The following is an 18303-nucleotide window of genomic DNA, read 5'->3' as shown; positions in this document are numbered from 1 at the left end:
CTCCTGCATACAAAAGCTCATTTGTCTTAGAATATAGACATGATTTCCAGTTTTGATAACAATATTTTTACATATTTCATTAAGCCACATGCCATCCTTTCAAATATTCAGAAAGAATATATCCCCAAATGTTGCTTACTGTTATTTTATCTATTGATGAAATGGAAGTAACTATCTCTACTATGCCCTATAGTAATAAACAGTAATGAGATTTAACCACATATATCTTTGCTGTCTTCTGTTGACATAAAATAGTGAGGAGAAAGAAATAGCACTTTTTGATATTACCTCATATAATATTTAATGTGAGTCAATCACTTTTCATTTAGTAAGTTGGCTCGTTTTTTTATAGAGAAAAGTAAAAAAGACAACAAAAGTTACCCAGATTCATAAAACAAAGCTAAGAATAGAATATGTGCTTCTTGTATTCTTATCAACCAAAGGAGACCTGTGAATTACAGAAAAACTGTGTGTGACTGCTTCAAAGGAAATGTGTCATACACATTGTATGTGTGTGTGTTTTAAAGATTTAGTAGCTTCTTTAAAGCTCTAAGTAAAGCTGTTAGTCTGACTAATCATGTACCCCTGAAACCAATTAAAATTTTAGACTAGAGAAATGTTCTTCAAACACTTTTGAAAAAACAAGAGTTCCTTCCTAAAGCCAACACCTTTTAATTAACAAAATATTCAGAGAAAAGCTGTGGTTTGCAATAGTATATTTCACCTACAGTTATTCATGCTACTATTCTGATGTGACAAAGTTAATTCATTTTATCTCTTTTGAGCTTGAATTTCTGTTTAACTGTGGATGGAAAACCACAATTTTGGTAGACATTTTCATTTTCTAACAAATTCATGAGTATGCTAAAATCATTAATAATCAGACTATTCAAGCAAGATCTCTCTCTCTCTCTCTCTCTCTATATATATATATATATAATATATATATAATATATATATATTATATATATATAATATATATATATATATATATATATATATATATCTAGCTGGCTTGATTGTATGTATCATTGTACATATGGTTCTGGCATTAGGTGATTGAGCAAGAAAGACATCAATGTCTGTTCCTAGAAGGAGTAACAGTTAATGGCTTGACATCAGAAAGACTATTTTTTTGTTAGGATCCCTTGCAGGAAGAGACACTTCCTCCAATGAACTTAAAAAGAATATACTTGATTTCCACAGGGGTTAGAGAAATTGATATCTGAAACAGCCAATCCCAGCACCAATTCCTTGTGACCCTAGACATGGGCCAAAGACAAGAGATAGATGTCCAACCAAGCTGATCAGACTAGAAGGGAGGATTAAATGTGGCAAGGACGAAAATACCCCTGATGGTTGGTGAGGAGACCATTTCCCATGCTTCTTAGGGAGGGGAATTGGAGACTGATTCCAGAACATCCTGTCGAAAATTCTGTATAGTAGTTTATGTAATTTAACTTCTTACTTGAACAGCATTACAAGTTCAAGCACTCTCAAAAATCCTCTATATTTTAAGGTATAGAGTTAATAGAAAACCCCTTTGGAATAACCACAAATCCCTCCCTGACCCTTATAGTCAAGAATATATTACTCAGACTTTGTAAATTCACTTACTCTACCCCCTTAACAGATCTTCCAGTCCATTTCATACCTACTGAAATGATTTATATGTTTCTAGTAACATGACATAGAGGAAATGAAAGGACCTCATGTTCTTTATTTTAAAATTATCTAGAAATGTAATGTGAGTCAATATGGTATGCATAATAAAATAAGATCAATGTTCGAAGAACCTAAAAGTTTCTCCTTTGAAACGTTTTGCTTGGAATGAATACACACACACACACACACACACACACACACATCTCAAGGCAAAGGGTTTTTCAGAAAAAAATAAAACATTAAATAGTGTTGTTATAAACAGAATTGGCCCTAATAAAAAGTGTAAAGTAGGTGGAGAACAACCTCTTTCTATTTTATGTTATAAAATTACTCCTTGAGAACCAAGGTTTCTGAGTTTAGAATTCAGCTTTCAGTTACTATCAGCTATTCTCTAGACCCATATAAAATAAACAAACATGGGGGAAAGAATAGTCTCTTTTGTAAATAGTGCTAGTTAAATGGAAGTTTCAGATTCAAACCATGAAATTAGAACCTTACCATATATAGTATACAAAAATCAACTCAAGTGGATAAACAGCCTAAATATAAGACCAGAAACTATAAAACTTCTAGAAGAGAGCATAGGGGAAAGTTCTTAGATGTTGTTTTGGGCAATGAATTTTTGGATATTACATCAAAGTTCAGGCCAGGAAAGTAAAAATGAATGAGACTACATCAAACTAGAAAGTTTCTGCACAACAAAGAAAACAACATTAAACAGCAGCCAGTGAATTGGGATAAATATGTGCATACCATGTATATCTGATAAGGGGTTAATATCCAAAATTTATAAAGAACTCATCTAACTCAATACTGGAAAAGAAACATCTGATTTAAAATAGGCAAGGAACCTGAATAGACATTTCTCAAAAGAAGGCATCAAACGAAAAGGTGCTAAGCCTCATTAACCATGTAAACCATTATGAAATACTCACCTCACTCCTGTTAAAATGGCTCTTATTTCTTAAAAAAAGTCAGAGATAATAAGTGTTGGCAAGGAGGTGAGGGAAAGGAAACCATTATACATAGTTTTGGGGAAAATAAATTGGTATAAGCATTATGAAAAATAATAGAGGTTCCTCAAAACCACTATATGATACGGCAATCACACTACTGAGTATATAATCAAGAAAAATGAAATCAGTATCTCATAACAAAATTTACAGTCACATGCTTAGTGTTGTATTATTCATAATAGTCCCAAAATGTAAATATCTTAGGTGCCCATCAATGACCAAATGAACAAAGAAACTATGATACATATATGCAATGAGATATTTATTATTCACCCCTAAAGCAGATAATGGTCTTGTCATTCACCACAACTTTGATAAAACTGAAGGACATTATACTAAGTGAAATAAGCTAAACACAGAAAGAAAATTATTACATATGCTAGTGTGGGATCTTTAAAAAATGTACTATCCAGAAATAGAGAATAAAACACAATAGTGAATACCAGAGTAGGGATAGAAGAAATGGGAGATATAAGTCAAAATATACAAAGTAGCCGATATGTAGAATCTATGTATTAATCTAGAAATAGAATACACAACATGAGGACTATTAAGTAATTAAATTGTACTATATATGGGATTCATGCTAAATGAGTAGATTTTAGCTGCTCTTGCAACAAAAAATGGATAACTATATGAAATGCTGAATATGCTAATTTGCTTCACTATGATACTTTCTAATAACACATATATTTTATGCAGTGTATATATACCTTAAAATCATGTTTTTACCTTAAATGTATACAATAAAATTTATTTCAACCACAAACCAACCAACCAACCCTAAAATTTAATAGTGGTGTAAAACATATTTTTTTTCTTAGTGATGAATATATTTATGTAAGAAAATGTTAAAGACTTTAAAGTGTTTACAACCCAAAAGAATGTTATAATTCTATTCCTGATGGTGTCTTTATAGTTACACACTTATGGTCCTCCAGAATGCACAGAAATTTAGAGTTGGGATTTGAATAGGAAATTATTCTCAGAAAAGGGAAAGAAAAGCTTTCAAAAAGCATGGAGAATATACAAAAAGACACAGAAGTGTGAATTGGCCTTTGCTAATTGGAGAATGCAAAATAGAAATTGAGGCATGAGGGAACCTGTGGAGAATGGAGGGATATGAAGCTGAAATGTGAGAATGGAGATAATGAGGAGTCAATAAACATTGAAAGAGCAGCAAAGGAAAAATGGAGAAGAAAAAATTCCCTACATGGTATACCTGCTATCATAACAATACTAGAATGTAAATTATATGTATGACATCATAAAATCCCTCAAACAATTCCATGAAATCAGTACTGTTCTCACTGCTAAAGTACTGTTACATAGGTTAAGACTGAGGATCTGAAGTATTCAATTTAGCAAGAATGCTGGAATCCCTTACCAAAAGATGTCTTCAATCTCAGGAAAGATTATTTATTCAAGGTTGTATATCTAAGAAATGGTAAAAACTGCTGTTCATGAAGAAAGTACTATTGCAATAATTATTATCCAGAGAAGTAAATGAAGGTTCAGAACACTTAAATAACCAGCCTAAAGTTACACAGCTAAGACATGGCAGAGCAAATATTTATCCACCTATCTGGACTTGAAAGTCTGTTTGGCATTGTGCTTCCTGATCCAGGGTTCTGTCCTGCTTTTACAGAAAAGTGGGGCATGATGAGAAGGATTAACTAATTTTATTTGTTCTATTAAATACTTGAGCCTCCATTATCTTTTTCAAACAGTGGCTCTTCCTATATTATTTTCTTCTTCTAAAAATAACTAAAATGGCCCAAATAGCAAGAGCCTAGGCATACATGTTCTATGTTCTTACCTTCAAGAAATAATTCTTATAACTTTCAGGATTCACTGTAGATAGAAGTCTTCTAAGTTTACTAAAACCTTATTTTGTATAGATTTTTTTTAAAAAGGTTTCATTCATTTATTTGGAGGACATCAATAGGCACTGCTATATAGGACCTGAATGAAATGCAAGGAATAGAGCAGTGCATAAAAGAATGGTTCCCCCTCCATTTCCATGGGATTAAGATGTTCTCACATGGCAATAGAGACCAGAAATGAATGACTGGTGCAGAGATAGTTTCATTGCATGACCTCTCAATCTATCTGCTATATATTGTACATCCACAAGAAAATAATTTTTTTAAAAAAAATAACAACTATAGGTAAATGGCAGAAAGATCAATTGAGAGAAGAGAGCAGGGAGTGGAGGAGGGAAGTAGAAGGAGAGGTACTAAGGACTGAATTAGAACAAGATACATTCCATGCTTGTATAATTACGTCAAAATGGATTCTACTGTCATGTATAACTAAAAAGAACCAATAAGTAAATAAATATATAGAGAAATTTAAATAGATGAGAGATACTTGTTCCTTTTCCTCAGTGGAGAATTTTATGTTATTATTATTCCTTGTCCCTTCTTAAAATGTTTTAATTGTCTTGAATCATTTTCCCTTATCAAATCTTAATCCCTGGACTATCTTTTCAAAAGACATTTTTTCCAAAAGTACTTTTCTGAAAACAGTAGTCTGCTCATTGAAGTCTGAACATTCTTTGCAATCTCATCCTTCACTATATTAAAATTTAAGATGACATGATAATTTCCACTTCATTAAGTACTTCTTTGTTGGTCTGATGTAAGTCTAAAGAAGAAAAAAGTCTCTCTTCCTCTTCTCATTTGAAAGTCCAATTTTCAATAAGTCAAGCTCCAAAGAAAAAAGAAGTACTGTAGGACACTTCACATAACCTTGAAATATTCCCAATCTGCTGAATATTGGCTGGGTATTCATTGTATATCTACTTAGGAATAATTTGTCCTGTTTTTCAGTGAGCCTAGTATTCTGCAGTGAGTTCCCATGGTGATATTTTAATATTTCTCTTTTCATACCTACCCAATGCGTTCTTTCCAGGGATTCAGCTCCTCTGCTGGAAAGCCTTTTAAGGTTTCTAGACCTTGTTGGCTCCTGTGTACAGTTCCCCTTGACTGTGGATCACAAAATGCTACTTCTGCTTTAGATTATATTTCATTTTCTTTCTAGAAAGAGCCTCAGAGACATGAGATAGCATGAAGAAATAAAACTTCTTCTTTATCTCCTCAGTATTATTATATTTCAATCATTAATTTTTGGCATTGGATTTTGATTTCGACATCTCAAACACTTTTCTTTCTGCCTTGTTCAAGATTAGTTCTTCCATCTGTATAAGATTTGGTGTCTCTAAGAAGTTCAAGAGACAGGAAACATTCCTCCATACATCTTATCTTCTCTAGTGAAGAGACAATTTTGGATTGAACCCAAGGACGCTTAACCACTCACTTATGTTGAGACAGGGTTTCACTAGGTTGCTTACAACCTCACTAATTTTCTGAGGCTGCCTTTGAACCTACATCCTCCTGTCTCAGCCATCTGAGCTGCTGGGATTATAGGCATGTGCCACCATGCCTGACAAATGAATAGACAATCTTAAAAGTCCAAACGGTCTAGGAATGGTAGTGTGCACCTGTAGTCCCAAAAGTTTAGGAGGCTGAGGCCAGTCTCAGCAAGTTATTGAGGGCCTAAGCAACTTAGCATGACCCTGTCTCAAAAAGACCTGGGGGTATCACTCAGTGGTTAATGCCCCTGGGTTCAATCCCTGTTACCAAAAAAATCTAAACTATAATTCAAACATAAAATTTAATATATGACCACCTCAGAATGAAAATCCAGTACAAAATGGCACATTTGTTTCGTGTTGCTGGTATAATTCCCTTGTCCATGCCTCCAAGGTCTCCTACTGAGATATCTTTTGCAGTTTTCCCTGAAAACTCCCCTTCTGAACTACATAATCTGATATTTGTGCATTGCTGGACTCCTAGTTATATTAAGCTCTTGAGGTCATTGGTTATCAAGTGGATACCATTCCTCCTTTTCACCACTCTCCTCCTATAACACAGCTGTGTGTTAGTTATTTAGTGTGTTGTTATTTAGTATCATTTCGCATGAGCCAAGTTCAGCCCACTTCAGTCAAAACAGGGCTCCACAAAGTCCTCTGACTCTTTCCCCAGTAATCCAGGTTACCATCCTTTATCACCATGTTCCTTTGTGGAGTGTTTTTGCTTGTTTGTTTGTTATTAATCAGGTGTTTATAAAAATAGTAACAGCATTATTGATTACCTACTAATATCAGGTACTGTACTAATACTGTTGTTGTAATGATGATGTTCTCTTTCTGGTATCATTGTATGTTCATTGCTTGTATTAGTAATTGAATCCATACAACTGCTTCTGTGACATTACTGTTATTATTCCTCCTCTACCCAGAAGAAAACCTGAAGCTTAGATTAGATAACTTAGCCAACATCCTAGAGTTCCTAGGCAGAGAGCAAGATTCTTTCCCAGGTCTTTTTACCCCAAGAAGTCAGATCTTAACCATTACCATGTGTACTATCATACACTGCAGTGTTCAACACTATTAATACTAAGATTTCTTACTGACCTTAAAGCAGTGTTTCCTGTCCAAATAGAAAAACTTCACTAGCTCTCATTTTCCAAAAAATAATGTACTTTGGTTTTTCTTCACTGCTAGTCACTTTATTACCAATTTAGAAGAAAAGAAAAACATAAGATTAACTGTTCCCAGAATAAAATACAGAGCTAAGACAAGAACATTTCATTGAATTTGATTTCCCTAGGGTCTTTCTCCAAAGTAATTGACTAGTTATAAAGGAAATTATAAGTCTGAAATAAGATTTTATTCAGTCCTTTGTTTTTCCTTTTTTTCTCTGAATGAAAAAAAAAAAATAGGTGAATCTTATTCACCTGGAAATGTCTGAATACTTTTGTTTACCAATTTCCCAGTCAATATAATTGTTATTGAGAAGTATTATTTAAATCAAACTATTTGTCCAAGCATGAGAATAGTTTTATTATTTTGAAATATTATTAAATATGTATTGATATTTTCTTTGAATTTCCTATGATGTATTATTTTATGAAGTATTCACATTGTTATAAACAGATGTCATAAATAATAATATCAAATTGTTGCCTTTTAATTAAAATTAATTGTTACTTAAATTCACTCTTTAGCTTGTGTTTCTAATTTTCTTTTTCTTCTTTTCTCAAAAAAAATTTTAGCTCCTAGTCAGACTGTTACTCTAGTGACACAACCTGTGGTTACCAAGGAAACTGCTATCTCCAAACTAGAAATGCCATCTTCATTGCTGTTGGAAGTTCCTGCTCTGGCAGATTTCAACCGGGCTTGGACAGAACTTACTGAATGGCTTTCTCTGCTTGATCGAGTGATAAAATCACAAAGGGTGATGGTCGGTGATCTTGAAGACATCAACGAGATGATCATCAAGCAGAAGGTATGAGTTACAAATATAAAAGCTGGCAGAAGGTTTTCCTTAAATTACAGATTTTTCCACTGGTCACACCACTCTCCTAGACCATTTCCCACCAAGTCTTCAGACAGCTCTTTCTCTATCAGCAAGCACACTACTCTCTCCACTCTGTTCAGCCCAAATATGAGCAAGGGTATGAATTAAGGCAATTAACTGTAGAAATCATGAATTAAAAGGAGGAAAATATAAGGAAAAAAAGCATACGCCTTCAAGTATCGTTGGCTTAGTTAAATTTAACAAACAAGTGATATTTTTAAAATCTATTTGACACCGAATAATCAGCTTCATCGAACTGTTTACATTTAAACTGTTTTGGAACTTTGTACCCATAATGTATCACAGAATCAAACATAATAATCTGGGACTTGTTTGTTATCTACTATTCTAAGTTGTCTGTGCCAATTTTCCTCTTTAAATAATAAGGAAAATTGGAAGTTAATTATAAATAAAAAAGAAAACTAACAAGCAATAAAATCTTTAAAAATAACCTAGATCTCAATATTGGTATTTCTGCCCTGCCATATTCAAATCAACATGTTTTTAATACAATATTTCATTTATCAGTTTCATTGGAATCCATTTGGTAAAATTATGACATCTACTAGAAACCTATAAATATATTGATATAAATGTGGTTTATCTAGGTAAAAAAATTATAATTGGTATCTTCTATATTTCTGAATGGATGAAAAAGTAATTTTGAAAGTTTCAGACACCATAGTCACTTTACTTTTAAAAGCTTTCAAACATTTCAAAAGAAATAATCAATTGTGGAGGTATTCAAGTGTTAAATAATTGCCTTTTGAAAACAAGGAACAGGGCAGAGAGTGCGGGTAATATCTTTGTGGTGCTAAAGATGGAACCCAGTGCCTCACACAAGCTAGGCAAGTGCTGGACTACTGAGCCACAACCCCAGCCCCTCTACTACTGCTTTTTAACAAGTGTTCATAGCCATATTTTTTAAGAAAAAGACAGATTCATAGATGTCACCCTCCTATTAGGTAGCAGAGCAAGTATTCAAATCCAAGTCTGTTTGATTCCTAAATGTGGGTTCTTACTTACTATATACAGTGCCTATAATAACTACAACTGTATTGACTATTTAGTGTGTGTGTGTCTGTGTGTGTGTGTGTGTGTGTGTATATATATATTTGTGTCTATGGTCTATATCATACATTATGCTGAGAATTTTATATTGAAATGTGCTGATAGAGCTACATTATTTCATGATATAATTTTACTAATTCTTCCATGAGTATTATTTATCATAGGAGGCAATATATTATAGTATTTAAAGCTTGGCTCTACTACTATAGCTGTGTGACTTTGGATGAGTTGTTCAACCTCCCTAAACATGAATTTATCATTCTGATAAATATGGATAATTATACTGTCTGCCTCATAGGTTACCATGAGAATTAAATTAAGTAGTGCACAAAAAAAAAGATTTTGCATTGCTTACTGTGAGTGTACAGAAAATGTTAGTGATCAATATTAAGTTTCATAGCAAACTCTGGAAATCTTCCCACTCAGGGCATTTGTATTATACAAACTGTATGTGACATAATAATATGGAACTGACAGCTGATTTCCATATCAGCACCCTATTCCACCATTTATATTATGACCTCCTGTACAACCCCCTTGATATTAAAGTGAGAAAGTACACACTCCCTTGTGATGGGTTCATGAGCCTAGCCTTTATAGAAGCCATTGTCATGTTCAGTAGTCTTCAAAGTTCTCTAATAAATTTGTCTTTTTTGGAAAGTACTATTAATTTGGTGTCCTTCACAGAGATTATCTTAAAATATAGGCATGAAATTAGCTTAGAAGTGTTGAAGAGCCATACCTAGGGCAGGGAAAAATTAAGATTTATAAATTATATATGTATAATATGAAAATTAAGCTTATATTTGTAAATATACATTCATATATATGAATATGTTTATATTAATTTTTATTAACATATATTTCCAATTTCCCTTACCTTGCTAAATAGTAAGGATACTATACTTCTGCTGCTTCCTTCTTTTGCATTGAAAAGTAATTTATGAAGACATTGTCAGTTCTTGTCTTTTATAGCTTTAATCACTAAATAGTCAATGAAATGGTCCTAATTGATTATTAAAGAAATGTAGTGTATGGAATGAAACAAGAAGGAGAGGTAAGTTTAGGGAGCATTTTGTTATATCATAAATAAATAAATAGTTCCTTTGAGTAAAAGTTTAAATAAAACAATCCTGCCTCTAATGTTTGATATGTGAGAAATGAGTTAATATCCCAAAAGTTATTTGTATAGTGTAGAAATTCTATTAACACCTGTTTATTCATATGTTCCTTTAGCAAACTTTTATTGATCTGCTACTATGTACTCAGGAAATACAAAGTTGTACAAGATAAGAATGCACAGGTATAATGTTGAAAGGGAGAAAAACAATAATAATGCTATAAAGATAAATTTTAGAGTGATAGCTACAAAATATTTAGCACTCATTACATGTCAATCACCAATCTAAGTACATCTTATCTATTCTTTAATGCTCACAACAATACTGTAAGGCACATTGAAGTTTAAAAGCCTACCTACCCAAGGTCAAGGAGGAAAGTGACAATGATTGGAACTGAACTGAATCAGAGGCCTGATCCTTAAACATATTATTTTTGGGTTTTGTTTTTTACTTCTCTGGTATATTTGGTGGTGATCTAGGGACTTGTTTCAGAGAAAATTAAGCCAGAGGAGAGAACAATGATATAACTTGCTGACAAAGCATAAGCCCAAAATTAAAAGAATAAGTTAGAATTAACCAACTAGATGAGATGAGAAAGGCAATCTAGGAAACAGACTGTACTTTTAACTGAGGTAGGGAAAAACATTACATAACAAGAATTGTGATTCCATATGGCTGAAGTTAAGACTGTATGATAAGAAAGAAATTGATGAGGTTGGATAGAGAGAAGTGGAGCTAACTAACCGGGATACTTGCCAGACTGAGGAGATTTGTTGATGGCCTGTAGGCAGTGGCCACCCTTAAAGGATTTTAAACAGTAAAGTAAAATCATCCAGTGTAAAAATTTTAGTTGTCTATCAAATTGTCTGGATGCAAATAACAAATCATTCTCTGATTATATCATCAGAAAGTAAATTTTCTAGAATTAGCATGAAGGCAATGGAACAAGGCTTAGATAAAGATCTGAGCATGCCTAGGTACCTAAGTAGCAAAAACTAGTTGAGTCTCTTTATGATACTCCCTTTTCTTCATCCTGTGTAACTATGTTCAAAATTTAAAGCCTAAAAGAGAGAATCCAGTTGACCTTGCTTTCGTCCCACCCATCTCTTAGCTAGAGAAAATCAGAGAACCTTTATTTAAAGCCTTCTTTCAAAGTCCCTTACAATGAAGGAGAGATGATCTCCCCTCCCTCAGCTAAAAGAATTTGGGATCTGTTGACAGCAAAAGAGAGAAAGGATGCTGAGCAGCCAATGAACACTGAATTCAGGCAATGAACAAGGATAAAGGACAGAAAAAAAATGATTTTCAGGCAGTAATTATCATAGTCTAAACAACAGCTTTAACTACTTCAACTTTGTAACCTGGAGTCACAAAATAAAGACCATTTATACATTAGTACCCCAAATATAATTTCTTGACCTTTACATATTCAGTAATTGGCTCTCAATAAATGTAGATTGTTGATGGATAATATGAATGAAATATGATAAGGAGATTACATTTTTAACAGATTAGAATTTGGGGATTCTAATTGTAACTGCAAAGCATCAGAAGTTAGGTGACATGATGTAACAAGATATTTCATGACTCAAGAAGTTAGATTTGAATGTATGAAGTTCAGATCATACCTTAGACATGCAGTAATTGAAATACTGACCCCAGAAAAGATATAAGGACATACACTTGCATATGCTAGCCTTGCAGGAGCTTTAGATGTTAAATTTTAAAATCACACACCTGGCAAAAAGCTTCTGTTGTCTTTAGCACAAGTTATTAAAATTAAATTTCTTTTTTTAAAAAAATGGGAGCTGCCACAATTTCTAGATAATAAGATTATACTAAGCAAATTAAGCAAAACATGGAAATTAAAATTACCTTTAATTTTTGAGATTTTACTGGGGACTGAATCAGAATAAGTTATATTATGTGTCTTTATAATTATGCCAAAATGAATCCTAATGTTATATATACCTAAAAAGAACCAATAAAAATGAAAATACAAAAAATCAATATTAATCTTTAAATTAAAAAATGTAGTCATCTTTGGGATTTTTAAAATGTAGCCACTTTAGAATTAAGCAACTCTACTGCTAAATTTTGGAGAGTAGAAAATAGACCATTATCTTTTAGAGAAATATGCATGTGATACATACAAATTAAAACTTTAAATGTTAAAAAGTACATGCAGCTAAAAGTTTATTTTCTAAAATTCTGAATTGATAATAAGTATTATTTATAATCTATAATTGAGAAATTAAATTTATTTCCTATTTCATAATTTTTAACTGAAATTGCTCTGAGACAAAATTGTTCTGATGATAATTAGCAGTTTTCTTTTTTGTGTATAATCTATCAGTCAAAGGAAAACATCTATCTAGAGTCATATTGTTACTTCTGACCCTTAGGAAAGAAAGGAGGGAGGATAAGAGGAAAAAAGGGAAGAAAAAGTGAAAATAAAAAAGGATAAAAGAGAAGGAGGGAGAAAAAGAAGGATAGAGGGAGAGAGTTGGATAGGAAATCTAGGGAGAGGTTTGGAACACTGGAGATAAGTGTTGCTATCAACAAATTGGATTTAGGTGCCCATATGATACTGTTATTTTTTTTATACTACCAGTGTCTGATTGCCTGTGCTAATTATAGTCTTTTTTCTAGTCATTTTGGCCAGGTGTTCACCACTAAATCTGAACCACAGCACTTGTATTAAATAAAGAATTAAATTGGCAAAGGCATTTTATCCTCTAATAAGACCTCTCCAGGTTGGAGTTGAGACAAATTGGCCAATCTGGACAAGATGATAATAGCCTTGTTCAAGATTCATTTTTAACTATGCATTACACTGTTACCTAGAAGATTTCATTATCGCAAGATTGAGCAGTTTTAGTGGGTACAGTATATATTTAAATTGGAAATAATCACTTGGATGTGTTCAATTTGTGTTGTTGTTGCTGAGGTCAAAGGCCTTAATAAAACTTCCATTATTTTTAAATTCTGGTTACAGTGTCACAAAGAGCATTTGAATGGCTTTAAACTCATTCTGATTATAATTTTCATTGAATAAATTTAACCACAATCTGATGACAAAGGAACTTTTCTATCATGGACCTACAGTACTGGTAAAACAATGTATATGAGACCAGTGGGGTGGGGGTGAGATTTTAAAATGTTATTGATTGTTTAAACTAAAAACAAAATGAAACAAAAGAAAAGAGTGTTTCTTGGATTTATTCTATTGCCATGATCCTAGCAGAAAGTGCATATTACAAATAAGTTCCCCTTACCAAACAAATGAAAAGAGTTACAGATAATTTAGTTAATTTGGCTAAGGTCATTTAGTAAATGTAATTGTCCTAACATAAATCCACACCTCTTGAGAATAGATAATGTTTCTTTCTTTTTCTATGATCCTTTGTCCCCTGCTTACATGTTTTCTCATTTCTACACCAAAATTGCAAAAAACAAACTAAACTCAATTTATTTCTGAGTACTTCCAACGGATTTCAAAAGTTGGGTGACAGTCATCTTAGGGCAAGGACATTAAAGATTTTTTTTTCTCTTTTATCTAACAACTGTCATCTTACCAGTACGTTTCTGCACAACCTTGTTTAAGAAATACCATACCAGAGTATGCTGTCTTTCCATATATAGAAGCTGTGTATTGCATTCTACAAAGAATAATCCATGATTTGCTTGGCTAAAGACATTTGCAAATTTTGTGCTTCAGTTATCTTCCAATAAATACACATGTTTCCAATAGATGGCTTGTTACCCAGTAGATCACTGCTCCACATCTACACAATTTTCTATTCTTACCTAGTAGGAGCCAAGTTCACTGTTATCTTCACTGAAGGATGTAAAGATATGTCAATGTCAGTAATATGACCCTGTGGTCATGACAGAATTAAGCTCCCCTTAAATAAAAAAAATCACAGAGTTGCAAATGCACACACACAAATCCCATTTTCTAAGTCTCATAACAAAATTTTTATGGAAAATGATACCATACCTTCGTTTTTGCTTAAAGATAAACATGCTGTACTCAACCACATATTTCAAAGTCATGCATAAAAATGCATATCTTATTACAGTTCAATTCAATTCACTGTAAAGTCTTCTGTCAAAATCTCATCACACAAAACTGAATCATAGTATTCACATGAATTCTGATGAAAAACAAGTATAATGTGTTTTCAATGAGATACCACTGGTATTTTTTGAAAGTTTGTCATTTTTTTAAATTCTACTTACAAATTTTCTTGCTTGAATATAGTTATAGCTCCTTTCAATAAACGGATTTTTATTATTTTCAAAAAGTTACCTAAAATCTGAGATCTCTTTTTTTTTTACAAATAAGTAATATGGGTAACTAAATTACTTTTTTTTGAAATTATGTTTTTATGCCTTAAATCATAAGTCTTGCCTCTTGGGCTTCATATTTCACCATAACTTTGGATCCTTCTATTCTGCAATTAAATTTACAATGTGCTGTGATATAGTTTTAAGTAACCTTAATTTTAGGGGAATGATAGTTAATAGGGACATGGGTGGTTTTTCTTTTATTTCTTCATTCAACAAATTGTCTTTGGAGCCCATGTTAACAAAGCACATTAGAGACAGGTAGGGATCCACAAGGAAATGAACTGGGAAAGAGACAATGGAGTAAGAGTTTGGATTTAAATTTGATTTCCTTGTCTATGGTAATAAATATTTAATTGAGAAAGAAATGAGGCAGTAATTACTCATCATTAGTAAAAGTATTTTTACACATCTACACATTTCTGTATATGATTCCTTATATTAAAGTGATATATGTACTATATGGGAGTAGATATTTTAATATTTTGCAATTAAATGCTACTAGTATTTTCTATCCTCCCTCAAATATGTATTTTGGAGACATCTGATTTACAGTGTCAGGCAGATTATTTAGAAATGTATAAACTGCCTTTTAAAGGCCTTTGATATAAGACCAAGTTTTCATACATCTGGTGAATTCTTTCTGGTGAGAGTACTGTTCTTAGAGATTAAAATTAAGGAGAGTAAAGTCTCCAAATTTAGAGTGCATCCTCTTTAAGGGAAACATCAGAAAGAAGAAGATAGTCTTTGCCATAAGAGAAAGAAGTGCTACTATAGTTCCAATATGTACATATATGAATGGATCAATCATATATTTATTTTCTACCTCTAAATATGTACCTGCCTTTCTCATATAGAAGAAAATTAAGTTATTTTTCTCCTTCTATGTATCTTGTTGATTTTTATTCAATAATCTGGGAATGAATATTGATTTTTGCATATGTTCTAATGTTTTTAAATTTTGAAAACTAACAAAATTGATCAGTAATTTCCAAGGTAGTTATAGATGCATTAATTTCAAAGAGAAGAAATTGGACATGACTATATTTGTCATCCTTCATGAATTCACTAAATATAATGGGATTTTTAGAGTTGTTTTGAATCAATTTTTTACTAAATTTATAAATGTAACTTTGAATATTATTTTAGTAATTCACACACGCTTCCAGACTCCTTTATATTTTAAATTCTGTGTACCCTCATATTCAAGAATTTTATCTCACACATGAAATTTTATATCTCACAAGAAAAGTATATATTCTGTTTTTTATGTATTATTTGTCTCAAGAATAGAAATGTCCTGATTTTTCCTGACATAGTTCCCTCTAACTAGAAATTAAGAAAATTCAGTTGGAGCAAAAGCATACACAGTACTTCCCCTTTATCTGCAGTTTGTTACCTGCAATCAACCATGGTCTGAAAGTGTTACATATAAAATTTCATAAATGAACAATGCTAAACTTTCACATTACACACCATTCTGAGTAACATGATAAAATTATGTGCCATCTTCTTGCTCCATACCATCTGGGATGTGAATCATTCCTTTGTTCACTGTACCCATTCTGTATATGTTACCTGCCTTTTGGTCACTAAGCTCAATTTCAGATGAACTGAATTGTCCAGGGAGGTATTTCAGTGCTTTTGTTCAGGTAACCCTTAATTTACTTATTAATGGCTCCAAAGATCAAGAGAAGTGATGCTTATTTTGAGTATGGCAAAGATAAGCCCAAGTGCTTATTTTAAATGAAAAGGTGGAAGTTCTCAACTTAATAATGAAAGAAAAACTTGCACATTGAGGTTGCTATGGTAAGAGTGAAATACCATCTGTGAAATTATGAGGAAACAAAAAGATATTTAAAAAAATAGAAGAGAGGGCTAGGGTTGTGGCTTAGATGTAGATCACTTGCCTAGCATGTGTAAGGCACTAGGTTCAATTTTCAGCACCGCATATAAATAAATAAATAAATAAATATCCCTCAATAAATAATAAAATAATTTTTAAAAACTAGAAGGAAAGCCAGTAGAGTAAAGGTAGGAGATTATGGAGAAGGGAGGAGGGGAGGGAAAGGAGAAGTGCTGAGGAATGAAATTGATCAAATTAGGTTTGTGCATATACAAATACCTCACAGTGAACACCATTACTATGTAAAATTATAATATACCAATAAAAAAATAAAATGGAAAAAAAAGAAAAATTCATGCTAGTTTTGCTGTCACATCTCAAACAGTAAAAGCTATGGCCACCAAGAACGTACTTTGTTAAGCTGGAAAGACATAAATTATAGGGTTTAGTACTACTTGTGGTTTTAGGCTTCCACTGGAGATCATAGAACATATCCCCCATGAATAAGGGAGGACTCATATAGATAGAAATTGAGTTTATTTTATACCTTAAAAAGTGGAGAGAGAAAATAATTTACACTTAACTCCTTCATTTCTTTTTTTCTAAACATAAAGTACCCTAGATTGTAGTGAAAGGAAAAATAATTTTAGCCACTTTGTTACAGTGAAGATTTTCTGTCATTTCATTGTATATGAAAGTCATAAAAACCTTCCACAGATTGAACCAAGAGTAACCTTTGAAAATTTGACATAAAAATTAGACTGTCACTTTACCACTCATACCCAAGTTTGATTTTTTTAAGTTTTATAATAGGAGTTAAGTAGCCTTTGAAGAGGAGGGTTATTAGGGGCTGGTCACAGTAGTTGCAAAGAATGCAAGCAGGCAAGAAACTATATATAATGATATTTTTCAGTAAAATTGTTCAAAATCAAAATGAGAATATACTTTATTTTTAGCATTAGGAAACCTTTTAGATGATAACCATGCAACCATTTCGAGGTGTGAGTTTCAACCAAATCCAATTATAAAGTGCCCACACCAATAACTTTAGAATTCACACTCCTTGTAGTTGATTATAATGATCAGAAATAGAGTTGTCTAGTCAGTGAGAGCATTGAAGCCTTTGAGATTTATTCCAGGCTTCTTGATGAAATTTGTCTTGATAACTCTAATATTTATTGTTCATTTTAATCATTAATTAGCTACAAAATTATGCTGTCTGTTAATTATATTTTCTTGTAAAACTTTGGTATCCTTGAATTTGTCTTTTCAAACATTTATTAGCATCTAAAGTTTTAATTTTTATGTTTTACCCCTTGAAATTCATTTAAATTTACTTAAAGGCAATCATGATATTGTATTTGTCATAACAGCTAAGAATATACTAGATGCATTATAAATATTGCTCATCACTTATTCATGAATGACTAGTTTTACTTAGCACTTAGAATATGCTATGGGGCATATTCATATGTGTTTACTTTAACTGTTACATGTACTCCAATTTATGCCTGGTTTTGATCAGTGATAAATGAAAGGATCCTATTAGTTAAATGTATTACATCAAGCAAAAACAATTATACTTTTAGACATTCTTAAGAATTTTAGTAATTAAAGGATTTTTTCCAGTTATACTCTTAAGATGGTCCTTGGCTGGATGTGACAAAATCCTTACTACTGTGGCTTATCCAAAAGGGAGTTTATTATTCTCACAGACTAAAATTCCAGAATTATATATGCTGGGTTGGTATAGACTATAAAACCATATGTTCAAACTCCTTTCTCCATCCCTAGACATCTTCAAA

At 32.2% G+C, this 18303-nt stretch overlaps 1 protein-coding gene across 5 annotated transcripts in view; it reads left to right on the top strand.

Annotated features, from left to right (window-relative positions):
- Positions 1-18303, top strand: part of Dmd (dystrophin) — a 2011337-nt gene that overhangs the window by 1349476 nt on the left and 643558 nt on the right. For 3 of the 5 annotated variants that reach the window (XM_077107047.1, XM_077107046.1, XM_077107045.1), the window contains one exon: positions 7803-8035. In XM_077107047.1, coding sequence (XP_076963162.1) covers positions 7803-8035 — 233 coding nt within the window. Of the gene's footprint in view, positions 1-7802; positions 8036-18303 lie in introns of those variants that run through there. The other 2 variants (XM_077107052.1, XM_077107051.1) reach the window with 1 other exon arrangement.

This window comes from Callospermophilus lateralis, chromosome X, assembly GCF_048772815.1.
Source record: "Callospermophilus lateralis isolate mCalLat2 chromosome X, mCalLat2.hap1, whole genome shotgun sequence".
NCBI lineage: Eukaryota > Metazoa > Chordata > Mammalia > Rodentia > Sciuridae > Callospermophilus > Callospermophilus lateralis.
Note: the sequence above shows the minus strand (reverse complement) of the source record. Positions and strands in the feature narration are given on the sequence as shown.